Source organism: Thamnophis elegans, chromosome Z (assembly GCF_009769535.1).
Source record: "Thamnophis elegans isolate rThaEle1 chromosome Z, rThaEle1.pri, whole genome shotgun sequence".
NCBI lineage: Eukaryota > Metazoa > Chordata > Lepidosauria > Squamata > Colubridae > Thamnophis > Thamnophis elegans.
In genome coordinates this window covers 94,823,210-94,850,355 of record NC_045558.1, presented here as the reverse complement: position 1 = coordinate 94,850,355, position 27,146 = coordinate 94,823,210, and the positions used below count along the sequence as shown (strand labels likewise).

At 36.5% G+C, this 27,146-nt stretch overlaps 1 protein-coding gene across 1 annotated transcript; it reads left to right on the top strand.

The window, feature by feature from the left end:
• Window positions 1-277: 277 nt before the first annotated feature.
• On the top strand, window positions 278-20,161 carry MYL4 (myosin light chain 4). The gene is made up of 7 exons (XM_032237382.1): window positions 278-494; window positions 8,305-8,332; window positions 15,681-15,830; window positions 16,188-16,361; window positions 17,319-17,396; window positions 19,079-19,123; window positions 20,010-20,161. Exons 1-6 carry the CDS (start codon window positions 378-380, stop codon window positions 19,105-19,107), a joined length of 576 nt encoding a protein of 191 aa, XP_032093273.1. The 5' UTR covers window positions 278-377; the 3' UTR covers window positions 19,108-19,123; window positions 20,010-20,161.
• Window positions 20,162-27,146: the final 6,985 nt, after the last annotated feature.

Below are 27,146 nucleotides of genomic sequence, written 5' to 3'. Positions count from 1 at the left end.
AATAGAGGCAGGTTGAGAAGCAAAGAACTGTATTTTTTTTTTCTGGATAATCCTCTAAAAAAAGCATTTCCATTTCAATAAATATTTTCTACAGCTTCCCCAGCTCAGGTGTGCAAAACCAGCCTGCATGTTCTATCATAGGACATGGAGTCAAGCCAGGCCTTTGTGGATGACAAAGGAGAATTGTTGATTGAGAGACACGGTACTTTTTTGGAGTCCCTTCCTTTTATAGTAAACAGTTGTCTTTGCAATTTACCCACCCCCTGGTTTGAGACCCACAGCTGAGTATATAAGCCATTGATGTAAGAAGTGCCTTTTGTTCCCTGAAGCCCTTAAGGTTTTTTTCAACCAAGCACTTTGGCAAAAAATCCAGACTCATGCCTCCTAAAAAGCCTGACCCCAAGAAAGAAGCCCCCAAAGCAGCTCCAGCTCCAGCTCCAGCTCCAGCTCCAGAACCACCTAAAGAACCTGCTTTTGATCCCAAAAGTGTGACTGTAAGTAGGAGCTTCAGTTTTTCCTGTTCCAGCCTCTGCCAATCTGCTGCCCTCAGATGTGTCCGATAACTCCTATAATTTCCAGATAACAATCTTAGAAAATATTGTGGATAGCAAGATCCAGCACATCTGAAAGGGCATTAGGTTGAGAAGCATAACTATTCATTATCTTCCTTGGAAGATAATTGAGCACGGAATACAATTCTGCCATTGATACATTAAAAGATGATTATGTTCAGACAGAGTTACCCAAGTTAGTGAATTTAAATAGTGGAAGTTTTATTCTGAATTTATCACTTGGCTGCTGTGAAATTTAGTTTATCAGCCTCGCATTCCTTCCATATTCAGCTTCAGGTAATATTAAATATTCATTACTTATTTTAATTAAATAATGTGATCTACTGTGAATAGATATTTTGGAAATCAGCTTCTGCTCAATGAATATAAATATATTTTGCAGAAACGGGGTAGCTCAAGTTAATTGTAACTTTTAATATTTCTGGTACTTAATAAGAAATAATTCTTAGGTATTGAAAGTTTTGATAAGATTTGTATTTAATTTGAAATTAATTGTAGAACCATTTGTTTGTAATGCCTTTTCATCAAATATATTATGATTCCAAGGAATAAATATTATAATATATATGTTCATTTTCTTGTTCCAAAAACCCCCCACCTGAAAATGTTGAAAAATGTTTAATTTCCCATAAAATATTTATTTATTTATTTATTTTCTGCTGTTGTCATTGTGCTCAAATACATTCTACATATTTTCTTTCTTGTTTAAAAGTCATGTTGAAAATGTAATGAATGTTCACAAAATAAATATCTGTCGCCTTTTAATATTGTTTTCAACTATTTGAAGAAATCATCTCATCTAGCTTAAAAGACTTCCAAAAGCTTCCCAAATTTCAAAATTTGGATTTCTAAAAGTTTGGTATAAATCCCTTCTATGATATTGTACTATTCTGAAGAAGCAGAAGATATCATTAGTGTACAACACATTTTCCAAAACTTGTTTTCTTGATATGTTAGATTGTGATGACATCACTATCTCTTTTCTCTATGAATTTTCGCATAGAAAATATGGCAGAGGTAATGGTGTCAAATGATGGACACCACAACTTTCTAAATTTCTTTCTTAATGGTTATGGACTCCATTTTCATTTTCCAGGTAGAAACTTCCTTTGATAATATTTGTAGAAGAATGGGCAGAAAGTAACATCAAAGATGTAGTTTTCAACATGTGTGTATAGTCATGTTGAACTCATGATACCAGAAGCACATTAGAAAATAATATCATCATAATTTATGGCATGATTTCATAATTTCAGTTGATAAGAATTTCAGCTGATAAACAATAAATATTGTTTATATGAGACAATATAAAAAAAGCAAGACACTTATAAAGTTCTTTATTTCCTTTCTTTTTTTTAAGAAATAACATCCTTTTGGATCCACTTGTTTTACTGTTGAACATAATAACTAGGTTTATACATAATTCAATAGCATGTTTAATAATTATTAATCAAATAAACCACAATTGATTGGATTTGCCAGATCCCACAGACTGGATTTATTATAAACCCAAACTAAACAAGCTGCATCACAACTTCTTTAGGTAATTTATATTCCTAGTCCTTGGATGATATGCCATATACTTACTAGCTAGCTAGCTAGCTAGCTAGCTAGCTAGCTAGATAGATAGATAGATAGATAGATAGATAGATAGATAGATAGATAGATAGATAGATAGATAGATAGATAGATAGATGATAGATACATGAAATAGTTAATGTATCTGCCAAAAATACCCCAAAGCCTAATGGTTTCCCTGAAGTTGTGCAGAACCATCAAGTTATACAACAGGAAGGGCACTTACGCCAGCTTCTTAGATTCCTCAGTAGGAGAATCTAAAGTAAAACATTCCAGACAGATGGCTGCCTAGCTTGTATCTCAACCCTTTCAGAAAGGTGCAGTTTATCAATTAACTGCTTTGATTAGAGATAATGGATTAGACAGCTTTACAAGAGACTGGAAACTGTTGGTGGACTTTCTATGTGCTAAATATAACAACATGTGTGTGTGCACGCGCGCGTGTGCGTGCGTGTGTGTGTAAAAGGGGAGGAGAATTTACTGCTTTTCTTTCAGCATCCTGGCAAGGCGGGTCCTGCATGTTAACTATTAAATGTAATTGATCACTTTTTGTGCACTATTTTTTTGTGTGTGTGATTAGGGTTGAATGTAATGCATGCTTTTGTTTTGTTTTATTTTGTTTGTTTGTTTTACTGTTTTGTATTTTATTTTTATGAAAAAATAATAAATAATAATTAAAAAAGAAAAATGCAGCTTATCATCCTGTGGAAAATTGGTTCCACTATCAAACTCGTCCTTATAGGAATGTAGCATTCTACAATCCTAAATAATAATCTTTCCTTTTTTTTCTATGTACCATTTACTCAGGTTTTTGTTAAGTTCTAAAATTTTCCCCCTCTACCTTTTCTTTTTAAGGCTAAACCTTCTTAATTCCTTCAGTATTTCTTCATAGAACTACAGTATTTTCCTAATCCTCTTGTCATACGGTTTGCCCTTCTCTGAACCTGTTTCATGTTCTTTGAATCCTTCTTAAAGAGTGTTGTCCAAAACTGAACTCAACCAAGCTGTGGGCTAATCAGCATAGAATAAGAAGATGATTTGGAAATTATGTATCTGCTGACACAGCTTAAAAGTGCCTCTTTCCTAACCACATTATCATGTTTATCCATATTCAGTTTGTGATTGATTAGCATTCCAAGGTATTTTTCACAATACTAATACCAAATCCTCTAGATGCATACTTTGTTTGTTAAATTAAATTTTTTGCATTTGTTTCTATTAAATTTCATGTAAAAATGAAATGACATTTAAAATTTAAAGTTTTGTTATTCTCAGCTCATTTCTCTATAGTACCCAAGTGCCATTAATCTAAATCATTACATAATGAGTCAATCTTTCACCTTTCAATTTGGCATTAAAATTCTGAATGTATAAAAAGAAAGGTGTATTATCCTGAAGTATCCTAAAGAATTCCCCCTAATTCTGGATCCAATTTCCAAAAATGATCATATAACTGAAAAAGCTTATGAGGAATGTGTCAACTTGTTTTCCTTTGTTTGACCATAATATTTGGTATTTAGAGGTATTAAGCCTTAAATATTAATATTTTCTCTTAATATTTAAGTGTCAGTAAAACTTAATAACAGCAAAACACACTGAGCTGTCTAACACATGCAGTGGGTCATGTATTTCTTGTTATCATTTGCTTTCCACAGGCACTCAAAGCATTGGTCTCTGAAGTTATCAGGCAGGCAAGGGAAAAACTTTTTGCATTCCTCTCCTTTGATAGTGGCACATTCTTGTAAGATAGCTCTTGCAATTGAATTATTAATAGCTTCAGAACAGAATGGAAAAGATTTGAGCCTTGTGTTCGGAAAGATGACTTATGCTAATATATATATATGCTATATATGCTATATATATATGCTATATATGCTATATATGCTATATATGCTCTATATGCTTAGCCTAAGCCACACTGTAGGTTTTTTTAAATATATATTATTATGTGAACTCAGCCTATTGTTGCCAATCTACGTCGGCTCCTATGGTTAGGGCTTGCTATGATTTTTTTTTTTTTGTAAATTTGCCCAATCAACATTAATCTATAATTAGGTCAGAATTACTGAAATCTTCACCATTTAAAATATTCGTCTCAGGTAGAAATCAAAGCACACATTTAAGGGTTTGCACATATTACTTGCAAAGTGTGCAAACAAAGGCACCAAAACTGCAGGATGGCTAAGGACTGAAATGGGATCATGGAAATCCAGTTTAAGTCTGTATTGAATATTCACTGGGTACTTTTGAACCAGTTACTATTTCACAGCCCAATTTACGTTGCGGGAATTTAAAAAAAAAACTAGAATAATTGAAGGAAATAATCTTACAAATAATATGAAAGAAAAACCATTTGCAAAAAAATGTATATTCTAAGAAAGGAACATACAATGATAAGAAATGTTCATGAAAATGAATAGAACTTTTAACATTGATGTAGAAATATACAGGAACAAACATGAAGTTGACATATTTCTACATATTTCTCCACTCACAGTGATAACCTGATTACATTTTCCTTCAGTTCAGGAAAGTATGGAGAATCTGGACAATAAGTAGAAGCTACCAGGAGATATTATCAGAAAATAGGGAGTTGTTTTAATCGTGGGACTGCAAGAAAACTTGCAATAGTGTTCATTTTTATTCTTCCATTCAGTCAACCATATTCTCTTTCAGGATACTACACTCCAGTCTATTTCTTTTCTTAATCTAGTTTTCTATCTTTCACCACAAATCAGCATTCTTGTTGGGCTCTTGTTGGACTATTTCAGTGTAATAATCACTATCTCTTGTAACAGAGTCCTTCTGAATTTTTATCTTCTCTCATCAGTTGACGGGTGTTTCCGTACTAATGAAAATGCTTAATTTCGCCTCTCTCTTGAGATTTAACCTGCTACATATAATGATAAAATAGATGATTTTGTAGAAAAAATTACCTTCTACAAAAATTCTAAGAATATTTTCTACATAATAGTCCTTATTTAGATTATGTTCCTTCAATCAAATGTTAATGCAGTGTATTCTTAATAGTGCTTAATTCAAATGTTAATGCAGTATATTCTTAATTAAGTCAAATCATCCTGGTTTGCTAATTGGAGGGGAATGTCTCACCTCAATCCAATCAACCATATTACAGGTTTTTTCTGGTATTCTTTCATGTCATGTGGGGGAAAAGTCTTCATATGTAAAATGTGTATGTACAATACATTGATTGGTTTTTGGACAAGGTAATGTCAGTACAGTTTTATGCACTTTGCACACAGCTCCTGTAAATAGTTGTACTGAGTGTGTTAATGTCTACATAAAGCCAGTGCATGGTGAGTTAACTGGGATAGGATTGGAGCTGAAATGGGACACTGAGGTTGAGTGCTCAAGCTTCAAGAATGTCTAACTGGCCTTATCACCTTTGGAAGATATGAACTGGAAGACACAGAGACATGTGGGTGGTCACATACATACTGTACAGGGTTGTGAGTGACTGTGATTTCATGATTAGATTATGAAAACAACTAGAAACCAAGTATTGCTATCCTGACTATAATAACACTATCAATAATTTTAAAAGTCTAATTCTTTATGAGCAGATGAATATTTTATATTAGAGAAACATTTCTGATTAAGAATTATGCTTAACATCACTTTGTGGTACTTTATAAAAGCAACAAATAAACTCTGCTGCCTGACAATAATTACAAGCTAAGTTTCAGAGTGAAAAAAAACAACTGAAGGAAGGGGGATAGTTCAGATAGACTCTGAACAATGAGAGATGAAACTAGAGAAGAAAGGATAAGTTTTCATTTCAATTTGAAGAATACATGTGTTTGGCTGGCATAGCTAACATAAAGATATTTTTATGCCATTGCAATTTCATGCAATTCTGTATACAGTTGGACAAATACAATAGAATTCACCCCTCATTCTAAAACATAGATTGCTTAAATAAGGTTTATTGAAAAATCATAGCTCATTAGGTTTGAGCAATATGTAAATCCAAATTATATAAGCATTATGTGAACCTATCTACAGAATCCAACCTGAAAAATGCACCAAATATAAAAGTATAGTTTCTTATCATTGACTTCTCTCTAGAGCATATGACCAGGTTTAAAAAATGATAATAAGTGAAATTATCTACAGTAAGCCTTAACTTATAACCGATTGTTTAACAATTATTCAAAATTATGACAGACTTTACAAAAGCTACTTATGACCTATTCTCACAGTTATAACTGCTGCCTCTCCCCCTATGGTCACATGATCACATTTTGGGTACTTGGCAGCTGACTCACATTTAAGACTGGTGACAGTGTTCTGTTATCATGTGACTGCAATTTGCAATATTTTTTGCCATTTTCCAGAACATGGAAAAAAACCTGATTGCTTATGCTGGATTTGCTTAACGACTTGAATAAATTTCACGATTGTTGTAAAAATGGTCATAAAATGTCCAGTCATTTAGTGCAGGGGTGTCAAACACAAGCTCTGGGGGCTAGATTTGGCCCACAGGGTACTTAGATTTGGCCTGTGGGGTTGCCCTGGAAACAGCAAAGGATCGGCCTGTGGTGCCTCTGTCAGTGAAAACGAATCTAGTGAGGGCCATGTGTGGCTCTCCCGAGTTCCGTTTTCGCTGGCAGAGGGTTGGAGGAGGCTGTTGCAGCCAAAAATGGAGTTCATGAATCCGTTTTCACTGACAGAGAACTCGGGCCACCACAAGCACTCCCGACACAAATGATGTTGAGTTGACTATGCCCAACCCAATCCATGAAGTTCAAACCCTAATGACTTGTGAAATTCTGAAATCCATTGTCATAAGTTGAAACTACCTGTAGTCTTGTTTATAGATGTACTAAAAGGCTTGTAAATACCTCAAATTATTCAAATAATTTGACTAAATACCTATATTTTTGCACTATAAGACACTCTTCTCCCCCCCCCCAAAGTGGGTGGAAATGTCTGTGCACCTTATAGAGTGAATATTGCAGCAGAGGGGAGTGGGGTTGGTGTGGCCACAGCATTCACTGCTGCTGCCTGTCACCGCAGCCTGTCACCGCTGCCGCTGTTTGCCACCACCAGGAATGTTGGAAGCTTTGCTGCTGAGCAGCTGATTGGGTGTTGGATCAGCTTCTCGGAATATCGCCAAACAGTGTTCTAGGAAATGAGGATTGCCGCTATTCACTGCTGCCATTTGCCACCGCTACCAATTGCCGCTCAGCAGTAGTAGCAATTGGTGGTAGCGAATAGCAGCAGCAATAGCGGGTGGCAGTGATCACTGCTGCCTAGAACAGCTGATCGGCGATATTTCAGCAGGCTGATCCAACCACCAATCAGCTGCTCAGCAGAGAAGGCTCCAGTATTCCCCAGTGGTGGCAACAGCTCAGCTCAGTTGACCAGTAATGGGTGCAGTGGAGTGGAGCCCTGACGAGCCACGTGCTGGGGTTGCGATGATGTGCTGAAGCTGACTAGGCTGCTTGCTGCAAGGACGTTAGCCAGATGAATACTGGATGGATGCTGGGAGGCAGAGGCAGATTTTTTTTCTTGTTTTCCTCCTCTAAAGCAATTATGTGTCTTATGGTCCGGTGCGTCTTATAGTGCGAAAAATACTGTATGTCCTATCATAGTCATGGCAAACCTTTTCAGCATCGAGTGCCCAAACCAGAATGCACGTGCATGTGCATGCAGGTGTGTACACTGGACTGCCGGAAACCCGAAGACCAGCTGGCTGACATGTGCATACTTGTTTTCAGGCCTGTTTTGGCCCATTTTTTTGCCTGAAAAGCCCCCTCCAAATGCCCTCTTTTTTGGCCATTTTTCAGGCAGTTTCAGGCCATTTTTTGGGCTGTTTTCAGGTAGTTTTCCAGAACTCCAGTGCCCATGAGGACCGAAAGGCCGGTGCGTCGGAATCCAGAACAGCAGTCGGCGACGGTGCACATACCATAGGTTTGCCATCATGGTCCTATCATGTCAGTGTCAACTCTTAGTGACCTTGTAGATTTTCTCCATGATGATCTGTCCCTAATTTGGTCTTTCAGTCTTAGAATGGTGCATTCATTGCTAACCTAATATACTAGTACATGCTAAGAAATTGATTGACCCAAGTTGAGTCATAGTGTAAAAGGAAAATACAAATAATAGCTTTTCCCTTTCTCTCCCTTAGATTGAATTCAGTGCTGATCAGATTGAAGGTAAGTAATGGTTTGTTTTAAAACCATTGTATTAATATGTATGCTACTCCCCCCCTCTATTTTAGTGAATAAATCACAAGTAGTTGAGTTCACAAAGTACACTAAACTATAAACTATGAAAGCCATTAAATTCAGCAGGATTTATGATAAAAGTTATTATGTTAGTATCAGATCAAATATATTTGCTGCATATTAACTAAGATTTTTAATGATGGTTTTATAAACAAATTAGAGTGGCTTTTTTTTTGCAAAAAAAATTATAGATAACATAACGGAACAAAATAAAAGTCCATAACAGAATAACAGAGTTTGAAGGGACCTTGGATGTCCTCTAGTCCAATTCCCTGCTCAAGCAAAAGAACCTCATTTTGTTTTTTAGGTTTTTTTTTAGTTTTTTTTTAAATTTTCAAAACAAACACAACACATAAAATCTTCCTTTTTTACATACTGTAGAAAGGGTATCAGTTGGTTACAAAAGACTTCCGTGCATCTCTTCCACAGTCATCAAGCATAATTCATATTAACTCAAGTATTTTCACTCAGATATTTAAACATGTTACCGTCATCATACCTCCATTTTCATTTGACTATAGTTGTTTAAACGTCCTTCATCATAAAATATACAAACATTTAATACATAACCACATACTGGCATTTCATTTACTATTTCTAAAATCCTCCAATGACACTAAATCTTTATATACTATTCTAACTAGACATCCATAATATTTAATAACAAAGTTTTCTATCCTTCTTTCCAAATCACTGTTTACAATTCACATCTCATTTCCTTATATTATGTGTGTGTGTGTGTGTATGTATATATGTGTGTGTGTGTGTGTGTGTGTGTATATATATATAAATTATTATCATTATCCCTCCTTTATTTGACTATATCCTGCATCATATCATTTCCCCCCTAGTAATCAAGACTTAACTGAATCTAACTTAATTCTTTTTTTATTATTATTATTAACCTTTATATATAATCCAAAAGGGTTTCTAATCTTCCTTTCATGGGTACCATTCAATATTCATATCCAGTTATTACTTATCATAATACTACACATTGTATACATTATTATCATTATCAATTATTTATTTTATATCTATTATCACTAAATTTCGCTAAGTTTAGCTAGTTTTAAATTATACTCTTCCATCTATCAACCTGTATCTTTCCAGTAACAAAGTGTCATATCTTCTGCCCTTTGTGGCATCAGTCCTCTAATCATCTCCTTAATCAGCTTTGTATGGACTCCTCTTAGCAACTCTTTGCTTATAAGATCTCTCATCTAATTTCGATGCCCTTTTTCTGTTTCCTTAATCTGCTTATCTTTGATTGTCAGTGGTGTTATCAAAACTATTGCTAATAAGATTTCTCTCTTTAAATCCATAAATTCTTTTATTTTTTTCCTCTTCTGTATCTTCTCATCTGGGGTAGGTTTCCCCTCCATTTAATTCCTCTTTCAGTATTCCACTCTTTCCGAAGAGAACCTCATTTTGAAAGCCTCCAGTGATGGAGCACCCAGAAGGAAAGCTGAACCACTGGTTATTTGTTCTCATTGTTAGGACCTTTCTCCTTAGTTCTAAGTTGCTTTTCTCCTTGATTAATTTCCACCCTTTGCTTCTTGTTTTGCCATCTGGTGCTTTGGAAAATAGGTTGACCCATCTTCTTTGTGGCAGCCCCTCTGTTAATGCAGCCTAGATTCCATTGGCTTTTTTGGTTGCTGCTGCATATTGCTGAGTCACATTTAAGTGATTGTCCACTAGGGCTCCAAAATCCCTCACAGCCACATTTCACCTAATCTATATCTGTATATTTGGCGTTTCTTGCTTAAGTGTAAAACCTTACATTTCTCTATACCAAATTTTATTTGTTAAATAGGGTGCAGTGTTCAAATCTGTCAAGATCCATCTGGATTTTGAGCCTATCTTCTGGGTGTTGGCTATTCCTGCCAGTTTAGTATCATCTGCAAATTTGATGAGTTCTCTTTCTATTCCCTCATCTAAATCTTTTGTGAAGATGTTGCAGAGTACTGGGCCTAAAACAGAATTTTGGGGTACTCTACATTCTCTCCATGTACATGAAGTTCCATTAAGAACTGTATATTGAGTGTGGTTTATCAGCCAGCTACAAATCCATCTGGTAGTGATGCTTTCAATCCCACATTTTTTTAGCTAGGTTGTGGACTACTTTTCAGCCTCACTAAATCAATGTATATTATGTCTACTGCATTTTGCTGGTCCACTAATTTAATTACTTTGTCAAATAATGAAATAGGATTTGTTTGGCATGATCTGCTTTTGACACACCTGTGTTGGGTTCTTACTTGCTTCCAGGTGTTTGCAGATCTGTTGCTTGATTATCTTTTTCAGGATCTTCCCAGGTATCGATGTCAGACTGATTAGTTTCCTGGATCTATTTTTTCTCCTTTTTTTTTGAAGATGAGAACTACATCAGCTCTTTTCCAGTCCTCTGGTAGTTCCCCAGTACTCCAGGATCTATGAAAAATATGGTTCAGTGGTTCTGAGATCATATGTGCCAGATTCCTCAGAACTCTGGGATGTAATCTGCCAGGTCCTGGTCATTTGAACTTCTTTAGAGTGAACCTGTTCTTTCACCATTTTCTTGCTTATGTCAATTTGTATTCCTAGTTTATCTTTTACGGTTATGTTTTTGGTAGGTTGCAATGTATTTTTTTTTTGCATGAAGACAGGTGAAAATATACAATAGCCTTGTATAATAACTTTTGTCCATAAACTGAGTACTACCCGAAAGCTATTACATGAGCAGCTATGCTATTTTTAATATTTCAATAGTTTCAACCTGTATTTTTGAGCACTAGCTATTCCCCCTTCTTTCAGAGGAAGAGACATATTGAAGCATAACCTAAGATTGGATATACTGAATTATATTTGGGTTGATAGTATGGCAAAATACATTGTTATTTACACATTTTGGCAATTATTGGCTAAATCTCAAGCCATAGGTTGAAGAAGGCAGAAAAATTGCCATGGCAAGTCTGAACTTCAGTCCTGAAGTTCAATCCAGTTTATAAATTCTTTGATATATTATTAGCCATTGTGATGCCACTGATGACCTAATAACTAGTCAACACATCTATTGCTGTGGCCCAAGGATTTCTCTGAAGCTTAAGGTTCTTGGGCTTCCACTTCCCTGAGGTTGCATACTGTCATTGACTTCTTGCAATATTTCAATGGTAGAGATACAATCATGAAAAAGATGATGTTTGAGATCCAGAAAAAAGTAGACCATGCCTCAGAGGTAGTGAAGGATTTTGATGGTAAAATTTCAGCCTTGAATTCACGGATGGATATGCTGGAAGAGCAAATTCACAGCCTGGCCCAGTCAATAGCTGCAACTAGCTCTATAATTGAGCATGAGCAAGTATGTAGACAGGATTTGGATGGCTCAGCTAGACAAAATAAACACCTCAGTTGCCACATGAAACAGATCAAGAAATCGCTGCAACTGCGTACTCTCAGGATCCATGGCTTGCCTGAGAAAGAAGAGGGCCACAATTTGCCAGCCTTCATGGAAAAATGGTTGCCATATATTGTGAAATTAGGAGTCCCTACCATTGTGGTGGAAAAAGCCTATCGACTACCACAGAAAAGGGAGAAATCAAATGCAAAACAATGCAGCAGGACTGTTCTTACTCAGCTTGCAGAATTAAAGGATAAAGAGAGGATAATGCAGCAAGTTAAGAAGCTAAAAACTATCACGTACAAAAATAACATAATTCTGATTTTTTCAGAAATATCCATCCCTGAAGGTAATATCATCGGCTGAAACTAAAATTGAACATTTCAGGTAGTACCCAGTTTAGAAGATCCAGATAGTTATACTATGAGTATACTGTTTGAAATCAAAGTTAATCATTCCTACTAAGTTTAGTGGAATGTACTTCTGAATTTACATTGAGTATGCTATTAATTAGATTTCAGTTCATTTTTTTTGTTTTCAGATGGCCACACAAAAGCTTTCTGCAACTTAAATAAAACAGTAGATTCAAAACATTGGATAGTTTATTTTGGAATTATCTAAGCAGAAATAGATTTAAAATGACTTAATAACCAAAAAAGCCAATAAATATAATTCCTTTAAATGGAATAGTAGTAAAATAGTATAAAAATAGAAAAATTATTGGAAATCATGATTCTGATCTGTTCAACATGCAATGTTGAATACACTGGCTTCTTGTTTCTGCTTAAATATCTCTTCAGAGGCAAATAGACTATACTTTTTAGTATTAGAAATTTTATTTTGAAGTTTAACTAAAAATGTTCTTCTTCTGTTCAATTGTGTTCCATTCTTGAAAACTGCCTGGACTAGTCTTGGCAAGTTTTTCCAGAAGCAGTTTGCCACTAACATATTCCTAGGGCTGAGAGAAAGTGACTGGCGTAAAGTCACTCGGTTTTCCCAACTTTCTCCTTTTCCTGTAATCTATTCCAAATTAATAAGTTGAACAAATAACATGCCTGGCACATCTTTTATATTACAGCTTTATTTATACAACATATTTGAATAGCATTATTCGTTTTTATGCTAAAATATTTAACTTTGTTTTCCTCCCCTTTATTCTGCAAGAGCTTTGAAATGTTGAAGTTCTAAGTATGCATCCAGAGGGTCTAGGACCATGATGGCAAACCTATGGCATGCGTGCCAGAGGTGGCAGGCAGAGCCCTATCTGTGGGCACATGTGCTGTCGCCAGCTGTTTTTCTGGTTTCTGGCATGCATGTCAGCTGGTCTTTGTGGGTGCCAGAGTGCCGGAAAACAGCCCGAAAAATGGCTTGAAAACAGGCATGTGTGCCCTGGCCAGTTGGTCTTTGGGTTTCCGGCACTCCGGCATGTGCACATGCACGTTTGTTCCAGTTTGGGCACTCGGTGTCGAAAAGGTTTGCCATCACTAATCTAGAAAGATTGTCTGCGGTCACCTGGCCACACCCAAATCACCTTTGGACCCCCCATCATAGGCGATCTACCATGGGAAGTCATCCTCTCCTGACCCTCCGCCCGGTCCTCCTCTCCCACCACCAGTCCCTGTTGCTACTCCCCTGCGCCTCGTCCCAGTCAATTTGGCAAAGGATACTTGTCCCCAGCCAATTAGCTGTGCATCCTAGCTTCCCGAAATGGAAACTGGAAATGTTGGGGGGGGGGGGAGGCAAATTTTGCCACTGGCAAGAAGCATTGCTTCTTGACCCACTGCGCTTTGTGTGCGTGCAAGTGGGAGTGGGAGTAAATTTGCAACAAAGTGTGAGCTCACAGCAGGCTGCAAGTGACAGAAAGGTGGTGATGGCAGCACCAACAACACTATGAGCAAGATTAGGCCAGCAGCCAACATCTCTGCCACTTTTATTCTGGTTGGGAAAAGTGAGAAACTGTATAAAGCTCAAAAATTGGCCCACAGTGTGCTGGAAGACCTGGCTTTCAGCCTTGTGATGGGTGACACTGTGCACTGCACAGTCACCGCTGCTACTTCCATCTCCCCTGGTGCTGCCATGTGGACTGGGGCCATTATGAATATAGATGTTGAGAGAGCATGTATAGACATGGTGGACTGGACGGGAGAAAGGAACTTAAAGGAATGATTCAGTGGGTTCCTGCAAGCTGCTGCCTTCCAGACGTTCCATCCTGGGAACAAGGAGCACCTTTGCTGAACGCTGGTTTCATGGCAAGGCAGCAGGTAGGCAGGTGGAGATTTGTGATGCTTCTGAAATAATAGAGTCCTTCCAAGCACATCCAGAAATCAGGATTTGTTTTCAGTTTCTAAATGGAACTGAATCCATTTCAGTTGGATTAGTTGGGAGGAGAAGTTGGCTGAAAGTCTCTACCTTGCTGTACCCTATTTGTTCTTCCTTTCCTGTGCCAAACTAAAAATAAATAAATGCTGCTACTGTAATGCTATTGTTAAAATTGGGGTTCTTGTTATCTTTTATAAGCTTACCAATCACAGGTCTAAATTAGTTTCTTTATATCGTGGTGGATTAGTGCCAGAATTTGACATTGCTCAAAATGTTTTGGATTTGATCTATGCTCAGACTCTGACATAGTGAGTGGAAAAAAAACTCACATCATCACAACTAGCCTGGCCCTGCCTGAATTCACCTTGGCCAGCCAGCTCCCCTTCAGCCCCAGCCCGCCCCTCCAGCTAGTGATGAGGTGGGGAAAATGAAGGAAGGAAAGTCAGCTGAGGAGACTCTGTTGAAGTACTTGTGAGTGATGGGAGGAGGAAGATTGGAGGAAGATTAGAAGAACTGAAGAATCCTTCCCAGGAGATTAAAACCAGTCAGCAATCCCCTGTTTTTGTCTATAGAGCGTGGCTACTGACAGCTGCTATAGGTCAGGCAAAAGGAGTAACAGATTGCAACCAATAAAAAGACCAGGTGAATTTTCTCTCCAGGGAAGGATTACTAGGATGCCTCACTCCCAACTTCATGTGGGCCTCTCTTGGAAACTATAGGCATCTCCCACCATTTACACACCCCAAGTCTGCATTCTTTGGGTGGATTTCATTTTTAGTATATTTATTATTTTCCAGTTGTGCCCAATTGTTTCTCTTTTAATATACTCAGCCATCCAATGTTCTCAAAGGGGCCCATGGGGAGGGGTAGTCAGGGGCAGGGATTTTCCCTTACCAGCCTTTAAGGAGGAGATGGCTACCACCTCCCGTAACATCCTGCCTTGCTCCATTCTGCACCCAGCTCCTCCTCACAATACTAGAGTATCCTAGAGGAACTGAGATAGGAACTGCATAGTTGGACCAGGAAGGGATTTTTTTTTAGTTTGGCAGAGGAAAGGAAATAAGGTCCTGATTCTGGATGTGCTATAGGAAGTGTATTATTAGCCAATCTCTCCCTTTCAGAAGCACCATGAATCTCTGCTTGCCTGCTTGCTGCCTTGCCATGAATCTGCAGCATTCAGCCAAGGGGCACCCTGCAACAGTGTGGAATATCTGGAAGGCAGCAGACAATGATGCATGCCCCCGATAAGTCGGCTGTGGTGGAGGGCCCAGGATGAAATGGGCATGGCCAGGCAGCCAAAGCCATTCTGATGTCCATAGAACAACAGTCCAAATCATTTTCTGCTTTGCAATTTCTCACGTGAAAAGAGACAAATTATAATATTTGTTTGCTACCTAGTCTAGCCGTTGTCCTTTCTTTTGAGATCAGATAAATATAATCTCTCCAAAACTCCCACATATAGATAAAAATAGGCCTCCATTTCTGTTTTTTTTAACTATTTCACATGTTGGTTAGGAACGATTTCTACAAAACTTCCTGCTAATGCAAAAAGCTAATGAAATTCTGTTTTTTGTCCAGAGTTCAAGGAAGCATTCATGCTCTTTGACAAGACCCCAACTGGAGAAATGAAAATCACATACAGTCAGTGTGGAGATGTCATGCGAGCCCTGGGACAGAACCCAACCAATGCAGAGGTCTTGAAAGTGCTAGGGAAACCAAAGGCAGAAGGTACATATATACAGAGATTCAGCCCTTTTCATATCCTACTTCAGAAATTTCCAGCCTATCATAAAACTAAACATCTGCATGTTCAATAACTGATCTAGAAGCAATTGCCAAACTTCTGAGCTGTAATCTATCCTTTCCAAGTTCACATCTGCTTGAATCAGTTTCCAAGTTTGTTGTTACAAAAAGCTACATTGATGAAATGGGGCAACTGTAGCTAAACACATGGGAAAGTGTGTATGTGTGTGTGAGAGAGAGAGCGGGGTGGAGCAGGCTAAGTGGATTATTGGAATTGCCTGTTGCTGTATCAGAATTGTTACTTTTGGTATTTGTCACCATCAGCATATTCTTTCTTGTCAGAAATGAATTCAAAAATGCTGGATTTTGAGACCTTTCTCCCAATGTTACAACATATTGCACGATCCAAGGACCAAGGGACTTTTGAGGACTTTGTGGAAGGACTGCGTGTCTTTGACAAGGAAGGAAACGGCACTGTCATGGGAGCTGAACTGCGTCATGTCCTTGCAACTTTAGGTACAGGAAGAAATTTAGGCCATAGCGTGTTGAAGGGAGTAGAGCATCTGTAGAATTTGTGACAAAAATTATGTTTTGGCAAAATTTGACCTTCCAGAATAATTAGCATTTAATCAACCTGTCTGCAGTCTTTCAAATCATCCATATGTTCATCCATACTTCAGCATGTATGCACTATATAGCACACTGCTATGATTAGTTCAGACAGTTGATTTGAATTTAAAGCAGGCTATTTTTTGTGACGCTTCCACAAGTACCATGTGTGAGTCTTTATAGTAATAATGTGTTGTGAACTGCCATTTCAGGGTTTATCCCCTGCCCCCAGCTGATTGTGCAAGATCAATACCTATAATGAGGCCCAAATGTTAAAGTGAATATCAGTAATATTTTATACTAAAGAAACATCCCTGGTCCTAAAAATGTCAGAGTAAACTTCACCTCGCAGACATCAACCTCTGAACTTGGATGATTGTGGAAGCAGAGCAGCCCATATGGAGCTGGAAGACATTTCTGTATTACTTGGTTTTCTAATTTTCTCCATTTTTGTCACAACTCTCATTCATATGTAAAACAAGTGGAACATTCATTTCTTGCAAGAATTCATTATCTCATTTGGCAATTCTTTTGTGACTACTGTTATTTCTGGGATTATTGTTGCACATACAACTGCATCAGGAGCTACTTATCACAGGATATCATTGCATAACTGGAGGCTTCTGCTGTGCTAAGCATCTGTCTATATCACTTGTCCCTGACTTCCAGAATACTTTTGTCCATGTTAGCTAGACATTCTGTGATTTACAATCAAACAGATTTGGAGATTGCCAGATTAAGAAAGGCTGTTACATTTTATTTAATATTAACAACCAGATTTATTATTTAAGTAGTTCCTATTTCTGCTGCATTCAGAGATCCATACTTAAGCAAAATTAAACTCACTTGATTTCTATTGTACAGGTGAGAAGATGACAGAGAACGAAGTTGAACAATTGATGGCTGGTCAAGAAGATGCCAATGGCTGCATCAACTATGAAGGTATTCTAAGTGGATAAAGCCCACTTTAAAAAGTCTCTTTAAAAGAATCCTTTGCTCTTGTGTTTATAGATAGAGCTGCTGCTAAAATTGCCTAATGCTGCAAAGTTTCTACTGCTATTTTATTTCGTAGAAGTCTGGGTATAAATCAGTCAGGAATAAACATTGGCCCCCTGAAGGAAATAGAACTGGAACAATGTTGAAATGTTTGGGTGGTTGAAGTTACCACTAAAATAAAAATTGGTACTGCAGTCACCTAGCTTTCTATGAATATGATTGAGTAGGCTTTCCACTCCATTTGGCTGCTTTCTGTTTGGGACATAAGGACTATCCCTGTTAGTGGTAGAGTTGGAATGGCCTGAGAATTTGAATGCCATTTAACTTCCTATAAAAAGTAATTCTTAAAATTAGGATCAAAACTTCTTTTTCAGTTACTTACCTGCACTGTTTTTACAGCAGTCATCAATTTGGTGATCAAAGGATAGAATTTGGGGTGGGAGGGAGAGACGTCAATACCTGTTTGAGAGCCATGGTGGCACGGTATTGCAGGCTAACTCTGTCAGCAGTTCGATCCTGGCCAGCTTAAAGTTGACTCAGCCTTCCAAGGTTGGTAAAATGAGGACTCAGATTGTTGAGGACTATATACTGATTCTGTAAACTGCTTAGAATGGGCTGTAAACCACTATAAAGTAGTATACGGTATTGTTATTGCTATCTACAAAATGTTTGCTATCTACAAAAATTTGCATATTCTGGGCAGCATACAACACAGCAAGAAATGTAGAACAAAAGCAAACATTCAATTGTGGTCTACGTATGTGTAAAAATCTTATGTCAGTTTGTAACCTTCAATTGGGAAAAACTGGAAGGGTAATAACTGTTAAAACAAAGTAATTTAAATAGGATAATTTACAGACTGCCAGGACCCACATGACCAAGAATGAAATTTGGGGAAGTGGTGGCCACTTCAGCATTTACTAAGTTTTCCAGACTCTCCAAAAACCTGTAGGTTGAATGGCACAAGGGAAGAAGGGAGAACTGTTTTCCTGACCTCTTTCCATTTCTCTGGCCCCTGTATCAAATAAGCCAGTAGCAAGACCTTACAGATATGATTGGCTGCTTTGGAACAAAGACTGAAATTTCTTAACTGCAGCAGGCAGTAAGGGAAGGAGAGGCTTAGATGCCTGCTAGCAAAGTTATAGATGGATGAGGGATGCTGGTGTTTGATGGATGAGTTCTTTTCCTCCCTGGGGACATGCCAGAATGGGAAATTGGGGTACTTTCTTTATTCCCCATCCCCCCCTGCAAAGTGGCAGGCATTTTCACAGGTCAGCTGAAGAGGAGGAAGACTGATTTCCAAGCTCCCTGTCAGTGTCCCATTTAAATACTGTATATTGATAGAAATGTATGAATTATCAATTTATGTTGAATTAATGTAAGAAAAAATATGCTTTCTAGAATTGCGTTATAGTTCAGACCATCTGGAACTCTCTTTCAAATCCTTCTTTAAAAAAAATATACTTAATGATCTAGATTAGGTGAACTGAATTTTTAAGGCTCTGTGCTATAATAAGACTTAATACTTGACTAAATCTGCAAAATATTTTTTATTATTAGAATATCCTTTCTGATAATCTAGAGATTAACCTGCATTATTTCTAAATTCCTCATTTTATTTTCCTCAGCTTTTGTCAAGCATATCATGTCTGGCTGAAGCTAGAATCTTTAAAGTGAGTCCTTTTTCAATATTTCTTATTTGAATTGTTGTATAGTATGATTAGGAAAATTTCTGGCATATATTATCACTTTCGTTAGTTCTGAAAGTAGGTGTGGAAGATGATGCTAATCCTAAATATTTTAACATTAGCAAGTCTCAAAATAGCAATGAGAAGAGGTTGGGGGAGATGAAGTTAAATAGAGAGTAATGACGTGGAAGTTTCAGGATGTTGCAAAACTGATGGTGACTGACAAAACTAGGAAGAGAATTAAGGAGTAAAAATGCAATTGAGCTATAAACAGATAAACAGACAGAAAGACACAGGGATTAATTATAAGGATTCCTTAATAGATACATTTTGCTTTGCCTTTTTTTTTTTTTTTGCATTTTCATAAACGTCATACAGTCATTGTACTGGGAATAGGTACTGGTAATAGGGCAACATGGCACATACACGCACACAAACACATATCAACTAATAATTACAATATTACAGATAACATAAGCGTTTGGGCAATTCTTTTCATAAGAAGTAAATGAATACGTTTGGGGAATTCCTCACTGAGACAAACTAAATAGAACGATGCTAATTGATTGTACTAATTGAGCTTCTAATTGACTTAATAACTATTTGTGAAATTCAAAACTGCACTCCTTTTGTGACTTTTTGAAGTGGAAGAGATGCCAAACTGGACCTTTCCAAAAGACTGAGTTCAACAAAGTTCTGCTTTGTTGCAAATATAAATAATAGCATTTGCACTATTTTATTATTATTGGAAATGATCTTAGCTCCATTGAATTAAAATATATAACTAGCTATATCATGATTAAGTTACACACATTTCATGTTTTTTTTAAATACTAAGAAGTCATTCAATTATCTTGTTCTTCCTTTCCAGATTCTTCAAATGAGTAAAAAAGTGATTCGGCAGAAATTTCCTCATACTATTTCCCCCTTAAAATTCTGTAGGAAATGAATCTACCACAAGCCACATTAAAGGGACCGCCCATTACAATAACAAAACCACTGCATTAAACACCTTTGCATCGATTTCAAATTTTATTTTTTTTAATAGTTTCTTCCTTCTTTTTGTTGCATCTGGTACATTTAAATTAAAATATGAATATTTGTGCAGGATGCACAAATTATTTGGTTAAAAAAAAGGCCAGAAGGGGAAAATAGTGTACACATGTGATAGCTCATAATCTTTCTACTCCTGGTTATTTTGATATGGGATAATGGGAGTTATAATTAATCAGGTATGGAACACATCAGATTGGAGAATGTTGCTGTATGAAAAAATAAAGATTTGTTTGTTTCTATCTTTCAATCAACTGCAGAATGTTCCATTCTTGGTAATGGATAATAAACTATGAGATCTTTAGAAGAGGAACATACAGTTTCTGAGCTTTTTGTTATGGAACTGTACAATAACTATTTATAGAAGGCAGACTGAGCTTAAATGCCTATATATATATTATATGTATGTATGTATGTGTGTGTGTGTGTATATATATATATATATACGTATGTATGTATGTATGTATATGTATATATGTGTGTGTGTGCTTATATATATATATATATATATATATATATATATATATATATATACATACATACATACATACATACATACATATACACACACACACACACATATATATATGTTATATTTGTGCTGATAAATAAATAAAGGGAGACTAGTATAGATCTATTTCAAGCTATTTATAAATATAACACAAATATAACAAAGGCAACAGTAAAAATATTGGGTTTTTGTCGTGATGGACTCTTGTGACGAGCCGATTGACAGATAATGGAAGCAATTAGCTTCCTCCCATAATTGGGGCATACCAGGGATTGTGACTTTATATATATATATATATATATATATATATGTATGTATGTATGTATGTATGTGTATGTATGTATGTATGTATGTGTCTGTATATATATATACATTCATATACATGCACACACACAAACACATATATATATTATTAAAATATATAAAAGAAATCTAGTTTTTAATAATTAATGATTAATTTTACATTGGCAATTTAATAGTTTGCCAAAGTAACAAACATTTCAATGTATTTTCTTCCTGCTATGTGTTAAGCACTCTCCCCAAATTGATGCTATATACACTTACACTTGTGGGGTTTTAGTGCTGACACTTGGCCATCTTGATTAATGGTGACAGTTCTTGCAATCCAAGATATCTGGAAAGCACCAGCCTAAGGAAAATGTAAGGCAGCAACCATTCGGCTTTTGTAGAAAAGGCAATTTATAATCAATATATGCATTTTTTGCCCCCTATCATGACAACTATGTATAGTTACTCAATATCTGCCACATAATTGAAGAAAAAAACATTTAAGGTAATTTATGACCAACACAAGGCAGACATAAAAATAAAGTAAAAATAATTACAGACTACATAAATATAAAAACATGAGGATAGAAATACAAACACATGTATATTTATTGCAATTTATACCCTACTGTTTAGAATAACAATCTTTGGTCAGGGGAATCTAGCAAAAGTCCAGCTGGAATAGGCTTTGGTGATGGTCTTTGACTGTCAAATGTAGGCAGGCTTCTAGATGCAATTTAAAGTGCTGGTTTTCATTTATAAAACCTTTCATGGTAAAGAGCTATTTGCATGACTGCCAATCTCCAACTTTCTCTGTTCATCCCACAAAATCTGGCACAATAAGCATGCATCACGTTCCTTCTATCAAAGTACTATATGTTAACCTAACAGGACCAAAGAGGCTTTCTCTATCACATTCCATATAGAAAAGCATTCAGTTTGTGATTTGGATGGTCATATCCTTGGCTTTTAGTAAGGCCCTGAAAATCTAGCTTTTCCTCTAAGTCTTGGATAGAATCTGGATGAGCTTGTCTAGAAATGAAGTGATTTAAATGAGAATATGATATGGCTGGCCTGGGTTATTTAGTATTTCTGCATTTCATTTTTAAATTCCTTTTTGTTTAATTTTTAACCATATGTAAGCACTCAGGACTACTATTGCAAGTTAGGTAGCCATATAAATAATATTAATGAATAAAAAGGAAGAAACAAAGGAACCTAGGAAGGGGTCGGCATTACTTACATTCTAGTAGCATACAGGAAACTCTTAAGAGATAAGAATAGATGGAAAAATAATGAAAATTTATGCACTATGGCATAAAAAGTGTAAAATAATAAGGAATTTTAAGGAATGAAGCAAAACTTTTGAAAAGCACATGGCAAAAAAAATTTATTGAAATATATTTGAACTAGATGACAAAGGGTTAAAATAGATTCCTAAAAGGATATGGAGACTGCAGAGGAATTTAAAGAATTCCTTGCATCAGAGATTGGATTGATTTTCTCAACTCAAAGGGACTAATTCGAACAATTAAAGCATATTGGAGAAACAAAAGATATTTAAAATATTTAACCAACTGCACTAATAAATTGCTGAATCACAATGTCATCCATCTAGGAATTCTCAAGGAATATAAAATTGGGGATATTCCCCTTTCAAAATGCCAACATTTTTGGTCAAAAGACAAAAAATGACTGAAAAGGGATTTAGAACAGATAATAAAGATGACTTCTTTACAAGGCATGGTTAATATAAAGAATTTATTATCATAAAATGTAGTAATGGCCACCAATTTGGACAAACTTAAAAGGGGGTTGAATATATTTATGGAAGATAAGTCTACCAAGGAGTGGGACAGCCCACTTCCAAATACCAACTGCAGCAAAATAACTGAGCAGAATAATGCTCTCCTTGTTGCTTCAAACATCCCTGAAGCATCGGTCAGCTACTATGAGAGAAAAATTGCTAAATTAAGATAGATCCTGATAACAGGCCAATATTAGATCATTGCTCCATGGATACAAGACAACTTAAGATTAATTCATAGCATTGCATCATCAGTAGCAACATTCCAGCGTTTATTTTGGTAATACTGGAAGATACATGATTTTCCTTACAGGAGTTTTCAAACAACTCTGGAGATTTTCAATTATTTATTTATTCTAAATAAAATTTAAAATCACTAGTAATTTCTGTTGGCAGACAAGTTTTTATAGAATTGACACACAGTATGATAATGATATGTCTTCAAATTGAAACTATACTTCCTGAATATCAATAGTTAGAAATTCTCTAGGATAAAATCATGGTTAATTTGGATTACCCTCTACTTGCTTATATAAATTTGGCCCACTTCAATTCTTTATGCCTTCCTTAAACCTCATAATGAGTTCGCTGTTCAGACAGGCTCTTCCAAAGGAAAGGTGACCATATAACACACAGTATATTTTATTACACATTTTTGTTGGCATCAGCGGTCTCCCTCTCCTTTAAAACTTCCTGTCACAACTGAAGAAGGACAATATAAATAGAAACTTAACAGGAGTGAATTCTCCCAGGACAATAGCCAACACTCAGCTGTTTCCTTTTAAAGTTTGGAAGCATTTTCTTCTTTAGCTCCTAGGATAGTACATGACTTAGAAGGCAGGGATGCTTGAAAAGAAATAAAAATAGCAAGCTATTCAAGGAGAGCCTTTGCTGGCATTTCTTGAGTTTAAAAAAACATTCATACCAAAGATGGTTTTGATAATGGCAGCATGAATTTAGTCAATGAAGAAGTATAAAAAAGAGACCAAAGAAAGCTAAGAGAATAGGGCATGAAATTACCAATGATCAAGCTTTAACTTTTAAAATATAAACTGAAATGTAAAATCAATTTTACCCCATCTCAGAATAAATATTGTTCAATTATTAAATAAAAAGAAATTTAATTTATATACTCTATAAGTTGTAAAGTTGCCCTGTAATCAAGGACCAAGAAAACATTTAGGGTTATCCATAGCATACACTTAGAAGTTATAATGCAAGTAAATAAAAAAAGAACCACTAAACAGTGTGCTTTTTCTTTCAAACACTCCCTGATTTTACTATTTTGTGAATAAGTATGTGTGTGTGTGTGTGTGTGTGTGTGTGTGTAAATCAAAGAGCAGGTGGCAATTAGTTGCTACCTTTGCTGGATCAAGAGTGAGTCTAGGGCTCAATCATTTGACATGTGCAATGAACTCTAAATTGGGCTATTCTTGAAAAGCATCCAGAAGTTCAATTGCTGCAGAGGGCAACGGCACAGTCAGTCTTTGGAGACCCTGGAGTGGCCCATGTTACACTATAGCAATAGTAGCAATAGCAGTTAGACTTATATACCGCTTCATAGGGCTTTCAGCCCTCTCTAAGTGGTTTATAGAGTCAGCATATTGCCCCCAACAATCCGGGTCCTCATTTTACCAACCTCGGAAGGATGGAAGGCTGAGTCAACCCTGAGCCGGTGAGATTTGAACAGCCGAACTGTAGAACTACAGTCAGCTGAAGTAGCCTGCAGTGCTGCATTTAACCACTGCGCCACCTTGGCTCTACACTGTTATTCTAGAGCTGCACTAGTTGTTGATTTACTTCTGGGTGCAATTCAAGGTGTTGGTTATTATCTATATAAAGTTCTGCATAGCATGGATTCAGATTAATTGAGGAACCCTCTCACTCCTATGGGACAGGGCTGCCTCACCTGGGCCAGCAGAGGAGGTGCAGATCCTATCAGTCAAGGAATTCTTACTGATGATATCCAGGAGAAGAGCCTTTTCCTCTGCGATCCCCAGCTCTTTGGAACATCTTGCCCTGAGGTGAGATTGGCTCTCTCATCCTCCAGATATTCTGTAAGAGCTTGAAGACCTGGCTCTGCAAGTTAATTTGGAGCCCTAGTGGGATAATACCACACTGGATGTGGTTGATCAACTAATAGTAGCTTCTATCTCCCCACTCTTTATACTTTACTCCCACTCTCTATACTCTACTCTCTTCCCCCACATCTTTGAATTATAACCTGTATTTTTATTGTGAATTTATGATAATTTTTATACATTTTAATATATATAAGTGTGTGTGTGTGTGTGTGTGTGTGTGTGTGTGTTGTGTATCTTTATGTATATGGTTTTATTTTGATGTAAGCTGCTCAGTCTGCAGTGGGCAACAAACAAATGTAATAAATAAATAAAATGAAATGTGTGTGTAAAATGACAGAAAACAAGCGAGCAAATACTGAAGTTTCAATATTATAGGGATTCAGCATATTGTTGTCTTTCCAACAATTAAAGTTAGGCTTTTTACATTGTTTTTCATCTGAAACTCACTAATCCTTTAATAGTGATCTAGATTAAAGGATTGTGAATACAGTACTAGTATCTATATCAATTGATCCATATTGCTAAATTCCATTTAAATTGTATGCCTATTAAACAACTCAGCCAGAGCTGGGTTGGCTTTTAACCCTTTCCTTTTGACATGTTATCTTGATATAAATTGGAATTTGAGATAGCAACAGAGAGATATTTGCTATTTCCAAATATGTGAAGGATTTCATACAGAAGTTTGGGCAAACATTTTTCAGAGTTGTTGTAGAAGATAGCAGAGTGTAATTAAAAACAATGGTTTTAAACTGCAAGAAAATAAATTTTAATTGAAAATCAGAAAAAAAATCCCATTAGTAAAAGTTATTGAAGATTGGAATAGACCACTAAGAGAGTTAAAACCCTTCTTTAAAAAAGCACCCTTCAGAGAGTCACTGCCAGACTGTATTGACAATAACACAATAGACCATTTTTTTCACTTAAATTATTTATTTATTTTCTTATTTATTTATATCCCATCTTTATTATTTTTACAAATAATTCAACATACATATCTCGTACATAGGGGTGGGATTCAAATAAGTTAACTGATACTCTGTCCTAATGGATAGGTGTGGCTAGGTGGTCATGTGACTGGGTAGGCATGGCCATCTTGACTTGACTCATGTCAAGGGGGCACATCATCTTACCTCTCATGACCGTGGGGATGCTGTAATGTAACAAAGTTTAACCCAGAGGCAGTTTCTGAAAACACTTAAGCAGGCTAGAAACAACACAGGCATATCAGAATGCCTCCTTCCTGCCTTCCTGACAGGATTAACCATGTAAGGTGGGGGGAAAAAACTGTTGGAAGGAGAGTTTGGTTCACCGGACTGCTTGAAAGTTAACTATGAGTTTGCCTGAACCGATGCAAACCGGCTGAATCCCACCACTGCCCACACACCTTTCTCCTTCTCTTTTCCCTACAACAATCCTTTGAGGTGGGTTGGGCTGAGAGTGAGTGATTGGTCTAAAATCACCCAGCTAGCTTTCATGGCTGAAGCAAGACTTAAATGTATGCTATCAATTGCTTAGCTTTTTTCAATAAGTCAATTATATATTCTGGCAATTATTACCTTCTCATCAGATTTAAGATTGGATCTCTCAGAAGAGTGTTGGGGTTAGGATTAGAAATGATTAGAAACTAGGATGTTCTGTAGAATATGTAGGATAGTTTCAGTAGGAAACTAGGATATTCTGTAATAGAATAAAATTCTTTATTGGCCAAGTATGATTGGACACACAAGGACTTTGTCTTTGATGCATATGCTCTCAGTGTACATAAAAAGACAAGATACATTCATCAAGAATCATAAGGTACAACACTTAATGTGTCATAGGGTACAAATAAACAATCAGGAAACAATATCAATATAAATCCTAAGGATAGGAGCAGCAAAGTTATAGTCATAAGTGGGAGGAGATGGGTAATAAGAACAATGAGAAGACTAAGAGTAGTAGTAATGCAGCCTTAGTGAATGGTGAGGGAATTATTTGTTTAGCAGAGTGATGGTGTTTGGGGAAAAACTGTCCTTGTGTCTAGTTGTTCTAGTGTGCAGTGCTCTATAGCGTCATATTGAGGGTAGAAGTTGAAACAATTTATGTCCAGGATGCGAGGTGTCTGTAAATATTTTCACAGCCCTCTTTTTGACTTGTGCAGTGTACAGTCCTCAATGGAAGATAGGTTGGCAGTAATTGTTTTTTCTGTAGTTCTGCTTAATCTCTAACGTTAGCAGATATACAGTTTAACATTAGAGGCAATATATCAGGGGTGGGTTCCTC